General features: G+C 41.2%; 2 protein-coding genes across 4 annotated transcripts in view; both read right to left on the bottom strand.

The window, feature by feature from the left end:
• Window positions 1–1,485: 1,485 nt before the first annotated feature.
• On the bottom strand, window positions 1,486–10,905 carry LOC119745626. Of its 2 annotated transcripts, none has more exons than XM_038222125.1 (11): window positions 10,392–10,905; window positions 9,135–9,302; window positions 8,232–8,367; window positions 7,692–7,942; window positions 6,715–6,861; window positions 5,612–5,832; window positions 5,177–5,307; window positions 4,499–4,580; window positions 3,613–3,787; window positions 3,290–3,447; window positions 1,486–3,099 (listed from the first exon to the last, which is right to left on the bottom strand). In XM_038222125.1, the coding sequence occupies exons 2-11, from the start codon at window positions 9,279–9,281 to the stop codon at window positions 2,799–2,801; spliced, it is 1,749 nt and encodes a 582-aa protein (XP_038078053.1). In that variant the 5' UTR covers window positions 9,282–9,302; window positions 10,392–10,905; the 3' UTR covers window positions 1,486–2,798. The 2 variants fall into 2 exon arrangements, with proteins under 2 accessions (XP_038078053.1, XP_038078054.1); XM_038222126.1 differs by lacking the exon at window positions 10,392–10,905 and adding an exon at window positions 9,638–9,993.
• A 3,368-nt stretch (window positions 10,906–14,273) lies between these two features.
• The window catches only part of LOC119745609 (exportin-4-like), a 51,813-nt gene continuing 41,962 nt past the window's right edge, over window positions 14,274–24,124 (bottom strand). The window contains exons 12-22 of one of the 2 annotated variants that reach the window (XM_038222095.1): window positions 23,877–24,034; window positions 23,213–23,390; window positions 22,870–23,026; window positions 22,188–22,357; window positions 21,414–21,591; window positions 20,427–20,720; window positions 19,551–19,749; window positions 19,025–19,113; window positions 18,480–18,728; window positions 18,238–18,330; window positions 14,274–15,170 (exon numbers count right to left, since the gene is read on the bottom strand). In XM_038222095.1, coding sequence (XP_038078023.1) covers window positions 14,973–15,170; window positions 18,238–18,330; window positions 18,480–18,728; window positions 19,025–19,113; window positions 19,551–19,749; window positions 20,427–20,720; window positions 21,414–21,591; window positions 22,188–22,357; window positions 22,870–23,026; window positions 23,213–23,390; window positions 23,877–24,034 — 1,963 coding nt within the window. In that variant the 3' untranslated portion in view covers window positions 14,274–14,972. The remainder of the gene's footprint in view (window positions 15,171–18,237; window positions 18,331–18,479; window positions 18,729–19,024; window positions 19,114–19,550; window positions 19,750–20,426; window positions 20,721–21,413; window positions 21,592–22,187; window positions 22,358–22,869; window positions 23,027–23,212; window positions 23,391–23,876; window positions 24,035–24,124) is intronic. The other variant, XM_038222096.1, reaches the window with a different exon arrangement.

The following is a 24,124-nucleotide window of genomic DNA, read 5'->3' as shown; positions in this document are numbered from 1 at the left end:
ATTTATCGGCCAAAATTGTCAAAAATTGCAAGGGGTTAGCCTTACATTTCTATAAAAATTTGGTCAAAATTGACTTTTCTGGAAACGACTTAAAAACAACTCCAGATGCAAGACAGACATGTTTTGAGTGTCTTCTGAGCTGATTATTCCATTTAATAAAATGTAAAGGATTTTTGGAGGAATAATTTTTCGGCCATTTTTTAAGGGGTAAACCTTGATACAAATCAACTTTGTATACTTAAATATCAAATATGGTAACTTTTTCTACCAGTGTCTAACTTGTTCAAATTGTTGGTGAATTATTTGTAAATTGTGTTCTGTGTTGAAAATAGATTTGTTTTAATAAACCTGAAAAAAATCTTACCGTAAACTGAAGCTGAACATGCCTCATTTTGTCCTTTATTGTGACTGTCCGTTTTTAAAATTATTGTTAAATAATTTTGGGCAGGGAGATATGTAAGAAGTAATTTCTTAATATAAAATAATTTGCAATAGAAATCAAATAAAAGTCTAGTTATAAGACTTAAGAGGCATTATTCTTTGGGATCGAGGTTAAAAAGCACTGGGAATGAGGTTAGAAACCCTGGGGAGGAGGTTGATGCCCTGGGAACAAGGTTAAATCACTGGGGACAAGGTTGAAACCCTGGGAAGGAGGTTAAAAACCCTGGGGATGAGGTTGAAACCCTGGGAAGGAGGTTAACGCCCTGGGAACGAGGTTGAAGCTCTGGGAACAAGGTTAAATCACTGGGGACGAGGTTGAAGCACTGGGGACAAGGTTGGAGCCCTGGGAAAGAGGATAGTAACCCTGGGAATGAGGTTTAAACTGAGTAAGGGGTTAACCTTGCATTTTTTTCAAATTTTGGTCAAAAATTGATTTCTCTTAAAACAACACAGAAACTATTGAAGATGCATGATAAACATTTTTTAATACTTCTAAAGTCATTATTTCAAAGAAAAATATTTTTATTAAGTATTTTTCACATTATTTCAATTTATCCAAGATGTGGACACATTGTTTCCTTTTAACATCACATCCGGCAAGAGAAATTTTGGGAATGTGTTCTAAGGGCCCTCAGGCATCTTTCTAGCAAATTTCAAGCAATTTCATTTTTTGGCCAAAATTGAAAAAAATTGTAAGGGGTTAGCCTTACATTTTTATCAAATTTTGGTCAAAAATTGACTTTTCTGGAAACAACTCCGAAACTCTTAAGGATGCATGATAAACACATTTCCATTATCCTCAAGAGGGTATTTCAAAGTTTTGGACAAATATAAAGGATTTATGACAAAAAAAACCAACTTTTTTTCCATTCAATTTTGTCAATTTGTGCATGCCATATTTCTTTTGAATGGCACATCTGGCAAGAGAACTTTTGGGAATGTGTTCTAAGGGCCCTCAGGCATCTTCATAACAAGTTTCAAGCAATTTCATTTTTCGGCCAAAATTGAAAAAAAATGCAAGGGGATAGCCTTACATTTTTAGCAAATTTTGGTCAAAAATTGACTTTTCTGGAAACACCTCAGAAACACTTTAAGGTGCACCATAAACATATTTTTTTATACTCCTGAACATATGATTTCAGAAAATTTTGCAAAATTGACTAGAAAAAGAGTTGTCTTCACTGATTTTCACAAATAAAATTGAAAAAAGGAATTGGTTATGAAAGAAATACTTGACAAAAGGAAAATCTAAATGTACACATTTGCATTAAAATATAAGGTAAAAAAAAAGGAAATAGATATCCGGAACTTTGACATTTCATGTCTAAGCAATGATGTTGAAATCTGACGGAGTTATCTTATAATAGATACTACAAAAATCAATTTAAAGCTCAATAAACATGTACATCCTCGTCATGGCACAAATTAAATACAAGAGATATGAACTTCTCCTTTCGTCTGTAATAATCCCTGATTTGAAATAGGCTGCATGAGATATGTTGTACTTGTTAATGACTGAATGATGTTGATTCCAACTTTCATCAGGAAAAAAAACTGCTCTGTACGCTACAATGCAATTTTATCAGTAGCAATATGAATCGAGTAGGGAAAAATGATGTTAATTTGCACATGGAAAACATGATCCACACTTCAATAAACAATCTAGTAGGAAAGAAAAAAAAGGAAAGATCGAATTTAGCCAAGTTTCAGTAGTTTTAAGTATCTTTTTGAACTACTAATCTCTTCATACTTATCCTCTATTTACAATAGAGAAAATCTCTGGTATTTTGAGCACTGCAAAACCGACCTAATACATATTGCATCAAGGTGTTTAGAGCCCTCTCTATCAGATAGCTGCTGTAAAGAAAACAAGGTTTTCACTTCTTTTTTTTTTTTACTTATTTTGAAATTTGAACCATTTGTTCAAGTGACTGTCTTTTTGCAATATATGTACACCATCTCCGAAATATGAAAATGTTACGCAGTAAATGTCAGAATTAAATGTCGGAGCAACTTGACTTGCCAGTTGCAAAGCATATGACCGCCCCTTGCCAACAGGGGGCGCTCTTTATGTGACCATTTAGGAATTGCACAATTGCACATTATAGACAATCATTCCTGGTATCCTCAGAGAGAGATTCAATTTGACAGCCACTAGCCGACAGAGGGCGCTTTTTATATGATCATTTCGGACTCGCAATTGCACTTTACAAAAAACTAGTATCCTTTTGAGGAAGCCTAATTTTTGTCGGTGATGGGTGAGGTTCAGCAACATAGCATTTGACTGCCGCTTGCAGAGATTTTGACTGCCACTACTTGACAACAGAGGGCGCTTGAGCGTTATCCACCTCGTCTATCTACACTCCAAGTTTCATGGTCTCCAAGGCTTTCCTCAGCCCCTCGTCCTGGATCTCCTTCTCCAGGGCGGCCACATCGTCCGCGAACCCCGCGGTTTCCTTGGACAGCAGGCCCAGCAGGTTTCCCAGTTTGACGAGATCGGGTCGTGAATTGGACAGCTTGAACTGCAAGGGGTGGTACCCAAGCTTGTTCAGGGCCCCGACCATCTGGCCCGTGGCGTTCTGGCTGTGCAGGAAGGAGACGAAGACCAGCTTGGCCGGGTAGACCTCCTCCGAGTACTTCTGAAACAGCTTGTCGAAGCTAGGACACCAGACAGGAAAACATGAATAGTCTTGATAATAAAAGATTATTAAACCTCAAAGGTTCAGAATTTTTTCATGTCAATGTGCATGTCTTGTGCATACTTGAACCCAAACATGGCTGCCAAATGCAAAGGCTCTATTGCTTTCCAACAATGTCCTTCTTGCAAAGCAATAACAGGAATGCTTACCGGTAGCTGGTTCCGTCCACACTAACACAGCCGTTTTCCTCTTCATCTGTGACCATGATGATTGTCTTCATGACCTTCTTCTGCTCGTAGTACGGCTGGAGGCTGGCCGCTGGTGCGGTGCTGCCCTCGGTGTTCAATGTTGACGCCAGATCAAGAACCTTTGGTGACAAATTAAAATATGTGATCAGTCCATTTTCATGTAACATTTCTGAGCTTATGGGGGTGGGAATTGGATTCAAACCCTGATCCTCTCAACTGCATTAACAAAAAAAAAGATTCGATGCTGGGATCGAATCGGAAAGAAAAGATATAACTGTATGTACCTCCTCGATGGTCTTGGGGAGTTTGTCGGGAACGTAGTTTCGATGGCTGAAGAAGGACAGTTCGGCGTTAGCGATGGCGGTCAGCAGACTGGCGATGATGGTGCTGGTCTTGATGGCCGTAGCCATGGACGGCGACCGGTCACCGATTACGGCCACTGGCGAGTCGATGGTCAATCTGTTGAAACAGCAACAAATAAAATCAAGTAAACTTTAAACTTCAAGACAAATGTCACCAATCTGTAGTCCAAAATTGCCAGATCTAATAGGGCTGTCACACACTAAGCCTTTTTTTTTTTTTTAATGAGGGTCGGCCATCACAAGGTAAGGACTACACCAAAAGAAGGGATAGAAAAGGAAATCCATAAAAAAAAGATTATTTCAAGCAGAAAGCTTCAACTGGGCAGATTATAACAAGAAAACTATCGGTAAGGACCTACAGAGTAAGGAAGTATGTGTGACAAAACTGATTGTATACTTCGGGTATAGCTTTAGGTACTCTTCCTAAATCCTCCAAAATCCTCTTTGCTAAATGGAGGATTTTGCAGGATTGAGGCTACATGGCAAAAATGTGTGGCTGATTTTGGAGGATGCACTGTGTCAAGGTCTTAGGCCGGACCTTGTGTTGTTTATGCTCAGCCGTGCATAAATTTAGGCCTAAATTATAAATGAAATCCTCCGCACTGCTCCAGGATGTTACTGGCTCTGCCTCAATATATTGACAGTGATTGCTGGAGGATTTTGTAGGGTTGAGGCAGTGGTCACCCCTCCAAGGACCACAATCAAGAAAGAACAAAGGATTTTGCAGGACTGTATGCTATTTTTAAGCTATTTTTAAGAGTATAAGCTCAGTTGTGCATTTGTGGGAAAAAAGGCCGTTGTTGCTTACTGTGTCTTCTCCAGTTGTTTTTGTGCTATGGAGATGAGTCGCTCGTACAGTTCTGTCGTCTCCTCCTTCTTGACAGAATCATCTAAATTACAAAACAGTACGAGAATAAAAGTAAGAAACTAGGAAAATTTTATATTCTGCAGCCCCTGCAATTGCATGAAATTAAAACCTTGTGTAGCATCACACAAAATTAAAATAATATGGTTTCGTTTGATATGGAACGGTCTCCTCTCAGCAGAAAAGTTGCTTCTTTAAACTAATGTTCACAAATCCATCTTAAATAATTACTAAAACTGACTTTCTGGTGAAACTACACCCATTTATGTTTGTGATGTCAAAAGAAGGCAAACAGATAAAAAGCATAAATCTAAAAATTAATGTGGCCTGAAGTTGCGAACTTAGCAAGTTCTTCTGCAGAGGCTAAAACAGAAAAAAAAGCATGTTAAACTTTTGACCCATGCATTTCTTGATCCGACACGCCTCCACAAATCGTGTTTAAGGATTTTTAAAAACTACAGTCAGCAACTTGTCAGCGTATATTTTAGACATTTTTCATCACGACTGAAATTGAACAATATCGCCAACACGTCACAATTGTTTTGGCTGCATTTCAATATCAAGCTCTGCTAAGTGTTGCGTCTGATTTCGTTACGACAAGTTGCACATGGAATCACTTACGGTCTCGCATTCCCTTGATGATCAGCAGACGTTCCATCAGCTTGCCATAAGGGAGGTTGATGTCTTCGCCACCCCTCAGTCGCTCGGCGATGACACGGTCCACCTCGGAGCAGGTCAGATCCTCGTAATTCCTGCAAACATTTGGGGAAAAGTGTCAATTATGTTGCAATCCGGTCCATCACATGTAAATCTTTAGGCGATTCAAAAGTATTGTGACAAATAACAGGAGGTGAACGATAACAAAGGAATGCTTTTGTCACTGGTCAGGTGACCTCTGTCATCACAAAAATGTAGTACATTATCATTGAGGTATCTAAAAAGTAAAGTTGGCTGTAGGGAAATGCTTTCCACTTTGTAGACTTGTTCAAACAAAGTTTCAGGACACTGACTCCTAAAAATGAATTTCATGAAATTGTCTGTGATTCACTGACTCACCACAGCAATGAGGTTATGTCCTTCTCGGCCCTCGCGATGCGCTCCTTGGACTCGTTGGACGGCTTGATGTGGAGTGACTTGAGATGAGCGTAAGGGATATTGACGGCCGCCATGATCTCGTTGGCCTTCTCCTGCGTGAGGTCTGCGCACTGGGCGACGATGGAGTCGTCAGGCGCTGGCGCCCCGAAGCAGTAGGGTAGGAACCAGGGAAGCTGGAAGTCCTATGGGCAAGAGGAAGGACGGAAAAGTTGCAGTCAAAGTTCTCACAAATAAATCACAAATCCATCACAAGTCAATCACATGTCGTTTTAGTCTGTCACATCACAAACTATTCAGATATGAACTGTGACAAAGGCATTGCTCTTTCTCTATTGTTGTGATTGACTTGTGATTGACTTATGATCTGACTTGAGATTGACTTTGTGATAGACTTGTGATTGACTCATGATTGGCTTGTGATTGACTTGTGATTGACTTATGATCTGACTTGAGATTGACTTTGTAATTGACTTTGTGATTTGACTTGTGATTGGCTTGTGATTAATTTATGATCTGACTTGTGATTGACTTGTGATTGATTAATGATCTGACTCGTGATTGACTTGTGATTGACTTTGAGATTGACTTGTGATTTGACTTGTGATCTGACTTGTCATTAACTTGTGATTGACATGTGGTTGTCTTGTGTGATCTGTGATTTGACTTGTGATGGAACTGACTACAATGCTAAAATATGGCAGCATTAATATTAATGATTTTGAGTGCACAAACAACCTGAAATATACCGACTGCAATGTTCAAACCAGGCTAAAGGACGGCACATAAAATCTGCTAAAGGTAATATTGTTGTGAACCTAGGATGCCATGGCAAGTATTCATACGGCAAATTCGCCGTTGAACACATTATAGCTCAGGAAAATTTCGCCCCGATGGGTCATTGTCATCAACTTTGCTTCGCATTATCATTCACGGCAAGTATGAACAGGGCTTAACACAACCCAACCAAACCAAACCCAATTTTATCCAACCCAATATTAGGAGCTCCAGAAAAGAAAGCTTTCAGTAAAGAAAAAAAATCTGAATCTGTCCAAGGCAGTACTTACGGTTTTGGGGTTGAAATGCACAAGATCGGCTAGTTTCTTCCAGGGCTCCTTAGGCAGGTGAAGAGCATAGAACTGCAGATCGTCTCCCGGGATGGTACGAACCCAGCCGTGGATGTGGCGAGAGATGGCTCCACTCAGAGACCCAACCTGGAATCAGAATAAAAGAAACCAAACAGTTTAACCCATTAGCACCTGTACTACATTGTATTACATTGTACTACATTGTTCTACATTGTATTACATTGTACTTCATTGTATTACATTGTACTACATTGTATTACATTGTACTACACTGTATTACGTTGTACTACAGTATTACGTTGTATTACGTTGTACTGCGTTGTATTACGTTGTACTGCGTTGTATTACGTTGTACTACATTGTACTACATTGTATTACATTGTACTACATTGTATTACATTGTACTACACTGTATTACGTTGTACTACACTGTATTACGTTGTACTACAGTATTACGTTGTACTACGTTGTATTACGTTCTACTACATTGTACTACATTGTACTACATTGTATTACATTGTACTACATTGTATTACATTGTACTACATTGTATTACATTGTGTTTATTCACTGATGAGTCCATAAAAACATAGCATACTTGAGCGTTTTGGGGTGCTACAGAGAGACAAATAGGCAGGCTGGTTTGGAGCTGTACGGTGACTAATGGGTGAATGCCAAACCCCATTAAATAAGGCTTGTTACGTCTGGTTAATAACTTACATTCAAGTACTTTCCGGGTGAGTATTTTTAACATGTCTTTTCTCAATATGAGTGCACAGTTCCTACTTCCAAATGACTAGATAATTTAATAACGTGTTTCATATAGCCATTGATAGGTTTCCTGCTGATGTTGGGCAAGTACACAAATTCAGCAATATTTTTCTGCTTATCGGAAATTGGGCCTGGAGTTTCTACAATGTCCAGACCTGGGCCTCACTTCACAGAACTGGTCTTACCGATGGTTTGATGGCGTTCAGGTTGTGGATCTGCGTCTTCATCTTGGCCACCTTGCTCTGCTTGTACTTGGGCTGCATCTGCAGACGCTTGAGCTTCTTCTCCCACTCCCGCATCCGGCGGCCCGAGTCCAGCAGCGTGACGGCCTTCAGCACCTCCACCAGGCCAAACTCCTTGCGCTGGGACAGCAAGCCGTCGGCCAGGTCGTGGTCCTTGCGGGCCCAGGCCGTGGCCAGAGCACGGGCTTTGGAACCTAAAGCAAATAGGAGAAACACAAAGAAAACATTACGTCATACCCAAGAAAAAAAGGACAGAACAACAAAGAATTCCTCGCAAACTTTCAGTGTGATGGATTCTGCTGTTGACTGCTTCTCCGCTTTTTGTTATTTTTAAATCCCTTTGCTCTGATAAAAATCGGCTGAGAAATATCTTCTGCTGTTTAATAATGCGTCAACTGTTCTTGTTGAAAACTGCACGGGCAGAAACTTTTTCAAACAAGTATATTTGGTGTGCTTTTCTCTTCAAGAATTCAAAAGTCTTACTTTGTTGGACCTCTGTTCCAGCCCTCTGAAGCACCAGCAGGGTAGCGATGTACTTGGTGCGGTCCTTCTCCTGGGCAGTATAATGCTTCTCAAAGGAGCTCTCTGATGTGAAGAGAGCGGGCAGATCGGCCATCACCTGGTAAAGACATTTGGAACTTGTCAATTTGGGACCATTTTTTTGACACGGATTGATAAATTTACGGAGTGCCGTAGTGGAGCATTGAATTCGTGGTCTGCGGGTAATTCTGCAGGTTGTGAGTTCCAGTCCAGCCTGGGGTTATGGTGCGAGTGACCTTGGGCAAGGCACTTTGTCACTCATTGTTTCTCCCCGCCCGGGAGTAAATGGGTACCTGTGAGAGCAGAGATGGTAATTGTGGTAGATTTTAGCCGCCTTGCGCCGAAATGGCAGCAAGCTGTATAATCCCGAAGGGAGTAGTTTTACTGGCCCAATGAGCACGGCCATAATGCATCAATACTGGTGGATTTGTGTGCTTTATAAGTAACACATTTTTATTATTTATTTCCATTAATTATTAGTTATCCTACAAATTCAAGCAGAACAAGGTTAAAAAAAGACCTTGTTTTTGGATAACTTAATCAGACTTTGTTTATTTTTGATAAACGATGAAAAATTAAGTGCTCTCCCAAACAACCACCCCACATTAAAAAAATTACAAACCAAAACCCCCCCCCCCCAAACTTTTACAATAAAAGCCCAAAGTACAAACTTACATTAACATAAAAATGTGGTCACTTTTGAGAAGGTTGTGGGTTAAGTCCCATCCCAGAAACATTGGGCCGTTTTTTTTTATTATTGGCAAGCTCTCCGACTTCACTGAACTTACAGTGCTTATAATTTAAATTTAAACAGAAAATGGAGAATTATTTTGTATGCATTCTTACATCGGTCTCAGTTTCATCCTTGGCAGTTGCTGTCAGTTCATAGGTGTCGTCCTTTGGTGTGCTCTGTTGGTTCGCTCCTTGCCGACCCTGCCTCCCCCCACGCCCACGTCCTCGTCCCCGGTAACCTCCACGTCGTGGTCGCGGCATTCTTCAAAGTGTGTTGATTTCCTTTGTTTTGGCAAGAAAAAAATATTTTAAGGAAAACAGAAAAAAGAAAAAGAAATGATGTACACGAACTGAAATGTGCACATAAAAGTTAAAAAGTAATATTTATTAAGTTAGTACAGTATTGAAACGTAGACAGGCCACAACAAAGCAAAAACGGGCGCAGAATCAATTTTCACTGCAGTTTTATTTAGTAAATTAACAAAATAAATAATTACACTTTCTACAACTAAGCAAGGCTGAGACTGGGGCAGTTCCGAGACCAATTTAGTGAAATATGAAATTGTGTAAACAGGATCCAGTGACAAACATGTACAAAGAACATGCACTCTACAAACCTAAGGATGCTGAGAACCACACCCTCTATACCCCTAGAACTATGGTACACGCCCTTCACAATATACTTGTAGATGTGCTTTCACTGAACTCAACTGCTGGACTCAGCCCGAAATTCCAGGCGCCTAGTTTAAACTGGGCTGACACCCAGAGCCAGAAGTTATTATGGGATTATGCAAATTCAACATTACTAAAATAAGCTTGAGATTAAAGTTACTGGGTATCTTGGTTTAAGGCTAATTCACAATAAAAGGATATTGTGGGCGTGCCTGGCTGGACTAGTCCACGTATTCCTCAGAGGGGGAAAGCCATGACTAGACTATACCATTCATGTACGGGGCCCCTGGTTTCCAGTACAAAGCTGTTTTTATTTTTGTTGAGGTACATGTTCAATTTCTGATAACGTTTATCAAAATAGGCCCAGTATACTTGTTAACAATTGAATTAAGAGACAGAAGATTTTAGAGTGAGTTGCATGCAACAAGTACAAAAAACTAAAAAGACAAAAAAATTATAGTCACCCTGTGACTAGGTCACAATTGTATTATAACATTACTCGTATCTCAAATAAGCAATAGTACAAGTTACGTACTTGTAAATAAATATTGAGGCTAAGTAAAATAACCAAAACAAAATGGGAAAATTAAAACAAACACAAGAGATCTACCCAAAAGGCCTACGATCATTGCGCAGAGGCTCAAGCAGTGTGTTATAATAACATCAAGTTTTCTAAAAAAAGAAAATTGGCCTACTTACTTTCTTTCGCTATCTGAAAATTAGGTGCATGCAGAGCGCAGTACTGTGTGCGCTGTCCTGTGTCCCGGAAATTTTCCCGGTGTCTTTCGTCTCGAATCCTCACAAAATGTCGCAGAATGACGGTACACCGAGACCGACGCCTGTTATATAGACCTGAAATCCGATTGCACAGGCAAGTGAAACTGAAAGATGGGCGGTTTTGCAGACGCTGGCGGTTACGAGCGATTTCATCATGATAAACCCAGGGTAGCGGAGATAAACAAAGATGACTCATTTTCCGTTTTTTTTTCATGCAAGGACAAAGTTCACTAGTTCAACTTCGGTATCTGTCCGCGAAAATTCTGCAGTGGCTTTCTCATCAAATGACGACACTGGTTGAAAAACCAGAGTTTGTATGACCTTGATAAATTGAAGATCTTCACAAAAGAGTACCAACTGTTTACTTTCAAGGATAAATTTGACAAACAAATCACCTTTCAGCAACAGAACTAGAACTGTGCGGCAGCTGATGAAAGATTGGGACACATTCGTTTGTATGATATGCGCACACGCATTTTGCATTGGTCCGATCCCCTGTCCTCTTCAAGCGTGCTAGCGTCGTATATGGATGGGGCAACCCGTCTACGCATACTTAGCCGTGTTACCAGTCGCAATATTGCGCAACATGTAAACAAACTCCATTGTTATGATTTTTTTGCTGCGCTTGCAATGACGTGTACTTCTAGACATAGTGATGACACAAAATGAAAATTTTGACCGACGGAATATTCTTGAACCGAATTTTTGACTGAAACTACACATCTTTCTCACAATTTCATCAGTATTAATGCTGCATGCAGTATGATGTACTGAAAATAAGAGGGACAAAATAGATTATTTTCCAGTGAAAACATATTGTATGTAAATTGTAATTGTAAATATCTGCGTCTTTGAACGGCAAGAAAATGATAATAACGATCAACCTTTTCTTGGTTTGAAATTGAATTTCGTGAAAATACGTCTTCCTGGTAATGCTATATTTTTGCTATTACTGACCAAAAAGCACTATTTATACATTTTTATAACGTATAAAATGTAGCTTAATTTCAAGTTGTAAAGATCAGCCCCTATTATATTCAAGATCAAAACACACAAAAACAAAATGACAGTGAGAACAAATTACTGACTGCATGAGAAGCCATGAGACTAAAGACCAAGATGACATCACGTCATGAATATGCAAATATATATTCACATAAAACTAAATTTAGAAAAATGGCTCTGAAACTCCTTCAAAATTGGCAACGGAAAGATGAATGACAAAAAAAAATTGCTGATACAAGAGTTAATTAATATTGCAATCTCTGAATTTTTTTATTGCAAAACAAAACGTAAAATTCATTAGTTAATTTTGTACATATACAATGCAAATATAGTTTGTACAGTTTATACATAAAAATATTACGCTCAGAAACGGTAATCAATCTTGCAAAGAAAGTAAAATAAATATGAAAAAGGCAGAAGTTTTTGAGGGGGGGGGGGTTGTAAAATAGAAAGTCAATTCCAATATTCTGAACATGGTTGAGTAATATTTTCACTTTGGCAAAGTTTATTCAACAAACCCTAGCACTGTCTTAATAGCCTAATCTTATGGTGTACAGTTACAAAGAACATTAATTGCTTGGAATTTTCTGAAAGGAACTCTCAAACCACAGGAAGTCGGATTCCTACACGACCTGAAGACATAAACTGACAATTCTCATATCAAAGGTGATACGCAACATTTTCTTTGCTGTCATTTTCAGAATTGGATGGATTTGGGGGTTAGAATTTGGCAGCCAATATTGTTACACTGATCTGTTTAAAGTTTTGTGTCCGTAGATGCTGGAAACACCAAGGAAACAAAAAAATGTTGTTCTTGTAGTCTGGTTCCCTGACCCTACTTCAGACAAAACGGAGCAATTTAGATGTCAGGGAATTGTCAGGTCAGGGAACCAGACTAGCTTGCTTGCACCTATTCGCGGATGTGTCAACCAATTGCAAACAAAATGTGGACTAAGTAAGTTTAGTAAACTGGGGGCAGTATTTGATAAAAAAGTCTGTTTTCTCCAAAGATGGTTGGCTGACCATCGTCGGAAATTGATACAAGCATTTCACTTTCCTTGAAAAGGACAGCACACCAGGATGCTGGAGACTATCATTTACTTACAGTCATGTAAAGTATTTCATAATAATTTGGTAGTTTTGTTTTTTGATGTTTGCAAATGATGTATAACACCAAACCACAGAACTTGATTTGTGTGCATGTACTTTTATTTTATGGGAGTAGGTAATAAATATGTATAGATTTTATAACTTATTGCATGATTAATGTTTTTTTTAAATTAAGATGCACAACTTATTGGTCTGAATAGTGCAAAGGGTTACAATTACAAAATGGATTAAAATAAAAGAACCTTACTAAAACAATTTGGCAGTGACTTGTTTAAAACAATAACAAAACGTTTGTGAAATGCGTTCAGGAATTTTGCAATAAAGGATACATTTTGAAAACAGACTGCATTGAATGAAGTGATAGCTGCAACAAGAAATATACACTTCAGGGCGAGTAAAAAAAAATGAATCCCAAATGTCGTGCCTATTGTTTTAGTGAAGTTCTTCATGTAGCACTTTCAAAATCTAGGATATAAAAGCCCAATTCATAAGCTTTCTTTTAGTACAAGAATCATTCAAATCACTCATGTTCTGTTCAAGTTACAGAGTTTTAAACACAACCACCGTTTTAAGGTTCTGTCCACAGATCACGAAAAAGTTCAGTGTTCTTTAAGCAAAACAAAAAGAAATCACATAGGCATGTGTGTGAATTGTTTTCGTTTTGCTGAAAGAACGCACACTTTTTTGGTGATCTGTGGACAGAACTTTAAAATGGTGGTTGTGTTTAAAATTCCATAACTTGAAAAGAACTTGAGTGATTCGAATGATGCTTGTACTAAAAAAAAGCTAATGAATTGGGCTTTCATGTCCTAGATTTTGAAAGTGCTACATGCAGAACTTCAATAAAACAATAGTCCCGACATTTGGGTTTCATTTTTTTTTGACTCACCCTGTATTTGTAAGAAATATACAGCATAGCACCTGTATTTGGTGGATCCCACCGTATTGTCCACAGTGTCACGACAACGTGGACTTGACATACAAAGTTTAGTTCTCTTTCCATTAGGGCTGTCCGTTTCCAAATAATATAGTATTCAATTACTCAAAACTGTGTGTGCCTGAATATTCAGATATTCGAAACTTGCATGCAGTGCGCGCCAGTTAAAATTTGCTTGCGACGATCGATATGGAGTGTCTTGCAATATTTTATAGCTGTCAAGGGCTTTGACCTGTTAAAAGGATAGAAACAATGAAATCCCTTTGACAAAAAAGTTACCATCGACAAAAAAAGTGGCACCCGACACTAAAAACGCCGCAACTTTATGATAACGTAACATCACAGTTGTGTGTGTGTGAGTTTGTTTCTGCATTGAATAGGGGACGTTGAACAATAGAGGACAATAGGGTCCTCAATTCCTGAAGGTCCACGATTGACTATCGTGTACAAAACATAATGGGAGGTCTTCCTAAAAATTAGAGTACAAACAAAAGAGGGACAATAGGGGGTCCACGATTGAAGGTATACGTAACCCCGAGGACCGACACACAAAGGGAGAACAACAGATCCTTTCAATCCTTGGGAGTTGGGTCTTTTGTTCAAAACGGTCCTCTGTAGTAGGTTTGTGTGCTTAGTCTATGGGAGAGTGTTATGTTACAGGGACGAAGGAAAACACAAAGCATTGTCCTTGGGAGTAAAGTAAAACAAGAGTATGTGTGTGTGTGTAGTTTTTTTTGTTTTTGAACACTCAAAATGGCAAAAAGCTTTTTGAATATTCAGTTGATGATCGAATATTTGGTATATATGGGGCAGCTCTAATGTCCATAAGCAGGGCAGTTTCATTAGCAAAGCAGTTTACATGGTTTTGGTAGTCCTTCAGGAATCTTGGTCTACAGGCAGGCACCAGTCTGAGCAAAGCGCTAACCCGCAATACTATGAAGAAGTCAAGGTACTGGCAGCCATGTGGCTCAATATGAACTGGAGTTTAGCGATACTGGATTCAAAAACTCCGGCAATGGGAAAAAGAATTCATAATACTGTGCCACACCCAGCAGTTGACTCAAAGAGGTCACTTTTCAACTTCATTGTTGATTGCTACATGCATATTATCTTGTAGTTATCCATCTGTCCGTTATTATTTCTGTTCGATGCCACAGAGGCACATAAAAATTTGGAAGCAATGTTAAGAAAATTTGTTTTTCAAAGAACAAAATTCCATACAACTTCCAAGTTCTTGTTGCCCAGTGCGACACTGTTTGGGAATGTCAGAAAATGGACGTCATTTTTTTCTCGATGACGCACTGCGGGTGAAGTAGTACAATTTCTGTATTCTAAAATGCTCATTTTTGTTATCGCTGTCTTCTTATTAAAAAAATAGCTTTGTCAAAAGTTGCATTCTGTTCTTTGCATTGTTTACTATGGCTTTGGCAGCATTCAAGTTCTGAAAGACGTCACTTGACGCAGAGGAAACCGCGGACGTTGAACAAAAACGTCTCCAGCCTGCTCAGGAATTGCACTTTGTTCTTTCTGGCCAATTGGAGGGGCTCTTCTGCGGGCGTCAGCTTGCTGAAGGCCTCGGCCAAGCGCTGATAGACGGCCGGATCTGATTGGCTGCTGAGAAGCACGTTGACCAGTTCCGTGTACTTGGCCTTTTGGGAAAAACACGGACAAGATATGAATTCACCCTTTCAGTCTGTAAAATTAATTGACTCGGATTCATACCATATTAAAGCTAGCAAATTATTTCTTGATATGCTCTTAACTGTCCCCTGAATTTTCAACATATGGTGAAGTGTGGTTTTAAACTTGGCACTAAAACAATGAAACTGCGTATTTGCGATGTCGAGGTAAGATTTCGCACTGCGAATATGTAAAAGGTGAACAAGTCTTGCAAAGTAGACACAACTCCAAAGTTCAACTCTGGCATATTTCAGTTAAAGGTAACTTGACGTCAAACTCACCTTGAACTCGCATTAAATTTGAACTGATCTTAAAGATGAAAAAAATGAAAAAAGTAAAACTGCTGCAAACTGCTTACTGACTGGATGGACCTGAAATATATAAATCTTAAAATTAATGTGGCCTGACGTTGCGAACTTAGCAAGTTCTTCTTCAGAGGCTAAAACAGAAATGACAGAGATACATACATTAACATGGGGGTGCACACAAACATGCAGGGCTGAAAGAAGAAACACAAAAGGAGGATTAGGAGGGAAAGGTGTGGAAAGATGCAGGGGAGGGTGGATGAGAGAACAAAGAAACAAAGGGAGATGGCAAACCACAAGGGGTCTGGTGTAAACAGGGGAGGGACCAGAAAGGGGAAGGATCAAAGGTCACAGGGAGTGGGAACGGACAAAAGAGTGTGAGAGTGAAGGGATGATGCGGGGGGGGGGGGGGGGGGGGGGGACAGTATAGAGGTGGAAAGGGATGAAAGATGGTGGGAGATGTGTTAACACAAACAAGGAAGACCAGATGGATTATCTGTAACAGAGGACAATGGAGGAAGAAAAGGATTAATCATTTCCAAGTTGGATGTTGAGACCATGTGGTTGAATAGTTCGAAGACGATTCATCCACACCTTCTCTCTGCTGAGGCGAACTGACTCTTTGCGATGGCCAAGAGATTCAATGCCCTGCAAAATCATATCAGAAATGGAGTGGTTAGGCAGGTTGAAGTGATGACCAACAGGGGTGTCTAGTTTCTTGGTGTTGACCGTTGACCGATGGGCATAGAAACGCTTCTTGAGCGTATTCTTAGTCTCACCTACATACTGCACTCCACAGACCCTGCAAGAAATGAGATATATGACATTAGAGGTGTTACAAGTGATGTTACCAATGGTTCTGTGGGTAGTGACAGAAGAGTGGCCAGAAAAGGAGTCAGACTCCTGGATATGAATCTGGCAGACAACACATCTGGAACTGCACTTGAAAGTACCATGCTGGGTGGGAGGGGATGCATCTAAGGATGGGACTTCAGCTCGAACAATCAAGTCCCGTAGATTTCGAGGACGCCTGTAAGCCAATGTGGGGCCGTTGGGGATGGCGCGGGCAAGGCGATCTGAAGTATGGAGGATATGATGATTGTCATTAGTGATTTTGCGGAGGGGAGGGAGATTGGGGTGAAACGTGGTAACCAAGGGAATCATGGGTTTGGCCATGGCATCAGGGGCCTTTCCCGTGAGAGCTTGATTTCTGGGGATAGATTTAGCTCTGGCAATGGCACGATGAACTTGGCGAGAGCTGTGACCCCTGGCCACCAAGTTGTTCTTCAGTATCTGTGTATGGCGGGAGAAATCGGAATCATTAGAACAAATTCTTCTGAGTCTGAGTGCCTGGCTAAACGCTATGCCAGTTTTGCTGTGCCTGGGGTGACAGCTGGAGGAGTGGAGGTACTGGTGGGTGTCTGTGGGTTTGGAATACAGGTCAGTGGTTAGTGAGTTGCCTTGCTTGCGGACGGTGACATCCAGAAAGTGGGTTTGGTGAGCCGAGAACTCCGATGTGAATTTGATGGTTCTGTGGAAGGAATTGATGTGGTTAGTGAAGGTCAAGAGACTGTCCTCATCACTGGTCCAGATGAAGAAAACATCATCAATATATCTCCACCAGATCCAAGGGCGACATGGGGCCGAGGCAAGAATGCGTTCTTCGAGGTCGCCCATGAAGAGGCAAGCCATCGACGGGGCCATGCGAGTGCCCATTGCAGTGCCGTGTACCTGTAGATAGTGTTCACCAAGGAAGGAAAAATTGTTCTTCGTTAGTATAAGTCTCATGAGGGTGCCAACATCACTGATGGGAGGAGTCGTGTGTCCTGCCTTGGCCAGAGCCAAGGAGCAAGCACGAACTCCCTCCTCATGTGGGATGTTGGTGTACAGAGATGAGACGTCGAAAGTCCCAATGATGGCTGTGCTGGGAATCTGGTCCTTGATTCCTTCAAGCTTGCGTAGGAAGTCTGGGGTGTCGTGAATGTATGACGAAATCTGTGGGACAAGGGGTTTGAGAAAACTGTCAATGAACAGGGAGATGCGTTCCGTGGGTGAGCCATTACCGGAGATGATGGGTCTACCGGGGTTGCCAGCCTTGTGAATCTTGGGTAGCAGGTAAAATCTGGCAGTCCTACAATCACAGGGAGAAAGAAATTTGTGAGCTTTCTTCGACAACTGGTCACGTGATCGCATATCGTCAAGTACCTGTTGTATATCTTGACAGAAAGTGCCTGTGGGGTCAGAGTCAAGGCGGGTATAGTTAGTGCGATTATCCAACTGGCGGTGGGCCTCATCAATGTACTGCTGACGATCCATGATGACCACAGCTGAACCTTTATCTGCTGGCTTGATGATGATGTCGGTGCGAGAGCGCAAGGAGTTGAGAGCCAGGCGCTCCTCTCTGGGGAGATTATCATGAGTCCTGTGGGGGAAGTTGTCCGGGTTAGTGACTTGGGAATTGATAACTTGAACGTATGTCTCTATGGCTGGCACACGATTCTTGGGGGGTACCCATGAACTCTTGACTCGAAAAGGCTCTGGCTCACACGGTTCACTGTCCAGTGATCTTAAAGATGTTTTACACAAGACACTGATCTGAGAATAGTCAAAGTGAATGAAGTAAAACATCATTCTTCATTACAGAGAGAAAGATGTAATGTATATGTGCAGGTTTCCATTCTAAAAATGTTTGACAAGACTGTTTGAGGAGTTAAATGACTCTCATTTTTACCTGATGACAGCAAACAAGGGAATAAAAAGCCTCAGCTGCTGACGATATCAACTCCATGTCAAAAGTCTGCATTAGCACTATCTTGAAGACCACCTGTGTACAAATTTATGCAAACAGAAAGAAAAAATGACGAAAATGAGGGGAATTAAAAATATAATCAGTTTTGTACCAAGACTACTAAAACACATTGTGATGAAATCCAAACCCCTCCCCCCACCCCACCCCACCTCCCAGGAGCTTGCCTCGGTGAAATGCCTCATGGCCTGGAAGAGGGCGCCCTCCCTCATCTGGTTCTCCACGCAGTGGCCGGCCAGCGTGGCCAGCCCGTCCAGGCACATCTTGGTCACGTCCGCGCCGTACTCCGACAGGCCCACCTCCAGCGAGGCCATGAAGTTGGTGAAGAGCGACTCGGCCAGCAGGCAGATCTTGTCCGGGAAGAGCTCGCAGATGAACGTGATCAGCTTGAAGTACTCCGAGCACAGGATCGGAAACTGAAGAGAAAACAAGAAAAAGGTCAATTTTTTTCAACATCTGTTTTTTTGCTGAGAAAATGGCATAAAGGTTTTGAATTTCTAGGCAACTTTACCATATATGTTACCTGTGGAACTGATTTCTTTGGGTCAAGTTATAAATAACCTTTCGTTCTAATTCCTTAAAAAGGGCGCAGAGAAAAGCCATCAAACATTTCAGCTCGGAACAATTTCTTTTTGGCACATAGATCAAGTCGACCGCAGCCAGCATGAACTGAATTGTACTGTGACTGATTCAATTACACGTTGTCACTTACTTTCAGGAGGTTTGCGTTCATGAGCGGCACCACAATGTTCAAGCCATGCAGGACGATATCAGACGACTCTATGGCATTGTTGACGTCTTCTACACACAAACCAAAAAAGAAAGAATTCTAAAAAGTGGCACAAAGTTTTAATTATGAAGGATAATATTAAGACATAATGTCAAAGTGTGCGTTTAAAGTGCGCCATCTTGGGAGGCCAAAATATTAACACTGTACCAAACGCGTTAATCTCCATTGGAGAACACTGGCTATGGGCTGAAGCATGCAGCCATGTTGGGAGGCCGAAAAAAAGTGACTCCTGGTTCTGCACTACTGGGATCAGTAACTGTGGCATGAACCATGCAGCCATGTTGGGGGCCCAAAAAGTGACTTGCAATGGCTTCATTGCCTTGTGCAAGGCATTGGTTGGAAGAAACAATGACATCAAGCTAGTAGACCCTGGTTTAATAACTACTCAAGGTTTTCAGTGAAGTTTAAAATCCATGTGGGGCCCAGGGATCCAGGTCAGGGATCCTACCAGTATCCTGCTGCCTACCGTCGTCCAGAAAGACAAACATGTCTCTTGAGAAGAGACTAGACAGCAGCTCCATCATGAGAGACAGGTCCCGGTACTGTTCCTCCTCAGCTAAGACCTCCACGCTGGTCCTGCCTAGGTTGGCTTCCGAGTAGGCTTGAAGTAAGGCTAGCGATACCTCGTACATCTTCACGGACTCCGCCTGTATCGAGGGAAAAAAATCCATTGTGAGTTGGCTTGTGAATGGCTTGTGATTGATTTTTTTGTTATGGATATTATTTTGCTGATGGAGTTGTGACAGCCTCTCAACTGACTAATTATTTAATGGTGTTTGACTTGTGACAGACTTGTGATTGACTTGTGATGACTTGTGATAGACTTGTGATAGACTTGTGATTGACTTGTGATTGACTTGTGATTGACTTGTGATTTGACTTGTGATTGACTTGTGATTTGACTTGTGATTGACTTGTGATTGACTCGTGATTGACTTGTGATTGATTTGTGACTGACCTGTGATAGACTTGTGATTGACTAGTAATTTTCTTGTGATGAATCATGACTGTCTTGTGATTGATATGTGAGTTGATTTGTGATTATTGTGTGATTAACCTGCGATGGACTTGTGATTGACTTGTGATTGACTTGTGATTGACTTGTGATTGACTTGTGATTGACTTGTGATGACTTGCTACTGAACTACAACTGACTGTGATGGACATGTGAAAGACTTATGATTGACTTGTCTTGTGACTGAGTCATGATGAACTTGTGATTGAGTCATGATCGACTTGTGACTGACTTGTGACTGACTTGTGACTGACTAATGATTGACTTGTGATGTCTTGTGATAACTCGATCACAAACTCTTCTGATCACCTGCGTCAGGAAGCACAGCTGGTGCATAGCCACCTCCACAAACACCTCCAGCACCTGCTCCACCAGCTCCGGGTAGTTGTGATAGATGCGCAGCAGCGACACCCCGTCCCGCAGCATGGGCAGGCAGAAGGTGAAGAGCTCACTGGCCCGGTTGACCTGGGTGCCTAGGACCACGCCCCGCAGGAGGCACAGGAGATGGGCCACTGAGGACTTGACGTTGGTCTGCAGGGCACGGCTGGCGAAGTCCTCGCGATGGAGAAGCTCTCGGAAGGCCTGCTGGACAGGGTTTAGGATCTTGGGAATTCGAATGAGAGAGAGGGAGAGAGTTAAATATAAGGCATAGCTGCAAATTGATATGGTGAGCAAAAAGCAACATAAATTTTATAATAATTTGGCTGTCAGGCCAAAAAAAAAAAATATTCGGTCTCTGGTCAGACCAAAGTTCCGGAATTGACGCGGGGACGCATTTTTTTTTTTTTTTTTTGGCTTTTTTTTTTTTCTTCTTCAAGCTTGGATTGTACAGACAAGGTGGGGTACTATTTTGCTATTTGGTGTCCTCATGTACATTGGTGTCCTCCATAATTTGCCTTGATGCTCTCGATCATTTGCCTTGGTGCAATTTCCCATTCCTTGGTGCTCTTTGGTAAAAAAAATTGAGGAGGTGCGGCAACAGAGGGCGCTGTTGCAGCTACCGCGGAACATTTTGGAAAAAAAAGATTGACGCGCGCTGACCAGAGACCGACTTATTTTTGGGGGGGGCCTTATCCTCTTTTGCTTTGTGGAGATGCTTGGTACAAAATTTGCTAAGCACGAAAGAAATCTGCTAAGCAAAAACAGGTAACCAGAGAAAATTCCATGCAATGTTAATTGTTTGTGGCTGGTACCCTGCTGAATTGTGCTTAGCACACTTATCTGCTGAGCAACAGTTTCTGCTTAGAAGCTCCATGTAACTAAACCTGTTTGCTATATGGTTCAACAATAATGTACCTCATTCTCAAAGCGCTGCCTCTCGTTAGTCTTGTCCGGTATGCAGGAGCCTGCCATGACTAGGGCCTGCATGAGGCTGGACCGGACGTCCAACGGAAGGGTGTCCAGCTTGGAGGGCTTGGAGGAGTGTAGCTTGGCCAGGACCCAGTAGCTGTCGCACTGCGTGGCTGGGATTGCCCTGGAAAGAGTGACAAAATAAATACTTCCAAGCGTGCAATACTTGTTCCAAGATTCAAGATTACAAATTGACTTAATAGGATGGCAATCTATGTTATAACCAAAGGGTACTTAGGACTGAATGGCATGTGATTGACTTGTGAGGACGTATGACTTGTGAGGACGTAGATGACTTAAGAGGACTTGTGAGGGATGTGAGAACTTTCGGGGAGTTGTGATGGCTTGTGATGACTTGTGGGGACTTATGGGGACTTGTGATGACTTGTGGGAAATTGTCAGGACTTTTGAGGACTTGTGAGGATTTGAGATGGCTTGTGAGGGCTTTTGAGGATATGTAGTGGTTTGTGAGGACTTGTAATGGCTTGTGGGGACTTGTGTGAGTTGTAAGGACTTGTGAAGACTTGTTTGTGCCTTGCAATGTACTTGTGAGGACTTGTAAGCAATTGTGAGGACTTATAAGATCTGATAAGAGCTTAAGAGGATTTGTTTGAACTTGTGAGTACTTGTGAAGATTTGTGAAGACTTGTAAGGACTTGTGGGGACTTGTGATGGACTTGGACACAACACTGAATGGGCTGAACTGTGCCTCATACTCACTTGTCCTTTCTGTTGACCAGTGCCACCATCAGGTCAATGGTGTCCTTGGCCAGCTCATGCTCAGATGACCAGACCACGAGGTTGGTTACCACCTTCTGCAGGAGGAAGTTGACCATCCACTGACCGCCGGCCGAGTCCTGGCCAAAGACAGTGTTGAGTGGAAGACTTATCTGGGGAATAAAAAAAAATTGACGATATGATATTACTGATTTGTATTTTCACGGTTTTCTTACTGACGGAAACATGAGTTATCTATAATTAGACCAAATTTATTACCAAAATTAAAATTTCAGAATTTTTTTTTTAAACACACTAGTATTATCTGCACTGTGCCTCCAAGTTGCATCTGAAAACTGCCTTGTGTGAATTGGCCAATAACCAAACACAATTGGTCATTTCTGAAACTCAGGCTTCGTTACCAGGTTTGACTGAGCTTCTTTTTCAGATCCATGCCCTTGGAGACTCAAACTCGATGTATGCCACTTTTATACTAAAGGAACATCAAGCCTTATCACAAAAGCCAAAGTGTTTAGTCTACCCATTGGTACAAACATGAAATGTTGACAAATGATTTTTGGGGCCAAGGAAAAATACAAAGCTGGAAAATAAGTCTAGGTTTGAAAAATGGCCATTATCTGCATCAATAGCCACTTTTCAAAACGTGGCTTTGTTTCAGACTCACCTCTGAATAATACTTCTCGTGTAGTAGTAGGTATGGTATGAGCCACCGTCTCAAGCACCAGACGGTACTCCGGCCAACCTGGGGGCTTAGGACTCCGGCAAAATCCGACAATGCTTGCCTCTCGACTTCCGCTAAGCGTACAATAGCTGCTATTAACCTGGACAAGACAGAACCCCGGAGCAAAAAACAAACAAACAGGGTTACCGACCAAACTGTCATGCAGGGTAAACAGTCCTTGTAACTGGTGCTCCGCTGATTCATGCTTAGCACAAAAATCTGCTAAGCAATGATTTCTGCTTTCTGTTAAGCAGACACAAGTAATCAAACAAGCAAGTCATCTTACCTAACTACCTTATCTACTTTCTCGTCGTGGACTATGGGCTGGGATATATTCGTGGAGGACGTCAGTGCGTGAAGCGACTTCTGCACGTCCACGTTGCACGCTTGGCCGATGGAATACTGCATGATTTCGGCCGGGACCATGGGCGTCTCTCCCTTGGACTCGTTGGCTAAGATGAACCCTGCATCGGTGACAGAAATGACAAATCTCAAAACTTTCAACAAATTGTGAATATCTGTATACATTATAACCTCAATGTTTGCCTCATGAATATTATTTGTTCATGAATTCTGATCACTGATTAGCAAGAGTATGCTCATCAACAAAGAAACTCATAAAAAGAGAACTGACCATAGTTAAAAAACAAAATTCTGGTCACTCTTGATGCTGAAGTATCATTTACACCAAAATGACATCCCTAAGATAACATCACTATTTTGTCATGAATATGCACATTCATTACCATAAAATTACAAACAGTGCAAAAATACCCATTTAAAAAAGCATTTTAATGAAAAAAAAAGTATGATGGATAAAAATGCATACTTCAATGATTTGATAAAAAATCAAAAATATGTCAACTACATGGACCTTTAAATTCTGATGGATATTTTTTATCATTTGGCCCTTTTTAGGGGTGGGGCCTGGGTCGGTGGTGGGGGCGTACCTGTTATAAGGAGCAGCCAATGCAGGTCCTCATAGAGGAAGTGGATTTGCTTCATGTTTTGGTCTAGGTCTAAGTTGTGGCTGGCCGCGGCTCCCGTTCTGTGATGCTGTAACCGCATCAGATGGGTCTGTAGACTGGTTACCCTGTCTTCCAGGATTCTATGCCAAAAAATGAGTAAAAACTTGTCAAATTCCTTAATCCACAGGTACAGTTTTCAATAGAAATAATGAACCCGTAACACCATTGAG

Source organism: Patiria miniata, unplaced genomic scaffold, assembly GCF_015706575.1.
Source record: "Patiria miniata isolate m_02_andy unplaced genomic scaffold, ASM1570657v1 HiC_scaffold_7, whole genome shotgun sequence".
NCBI lineage: Eukaryota > Metazoa > Echinodermata > Asteroidea > Valvatida > Asterinidae > Patiria > Patiria miniata.
Note: the sequence above shows the minus strand (reverse complement) of the source record. Positions and strands in the feature narration are given on the sequence as shown.

Bases quoted from the DNA above. Each gene is read 5' to 3' on its own strand.
- LOC119745626 (XM_038222125.1), bottom strand. From the start codon at position 9,281: ATGCCGCGACCACGACGTGGAGGTTACCGGGGACGAGGACGTGGGCGT. The intron at 8,368-9,134 runs GTAAGAATGCAT...TGTCTTTACCAG, and splicing joins AGGATGAAACTGAGACCGAT to GTGATGGCCGATCTGCCCGC. The intron at 5,308-5,611 runs GTGAGTCAGTGA...AAATGTTTGCAG, and splicing joins GACATAACCTCATTGCTGTG to GAATTACGAGGATCTGACCT.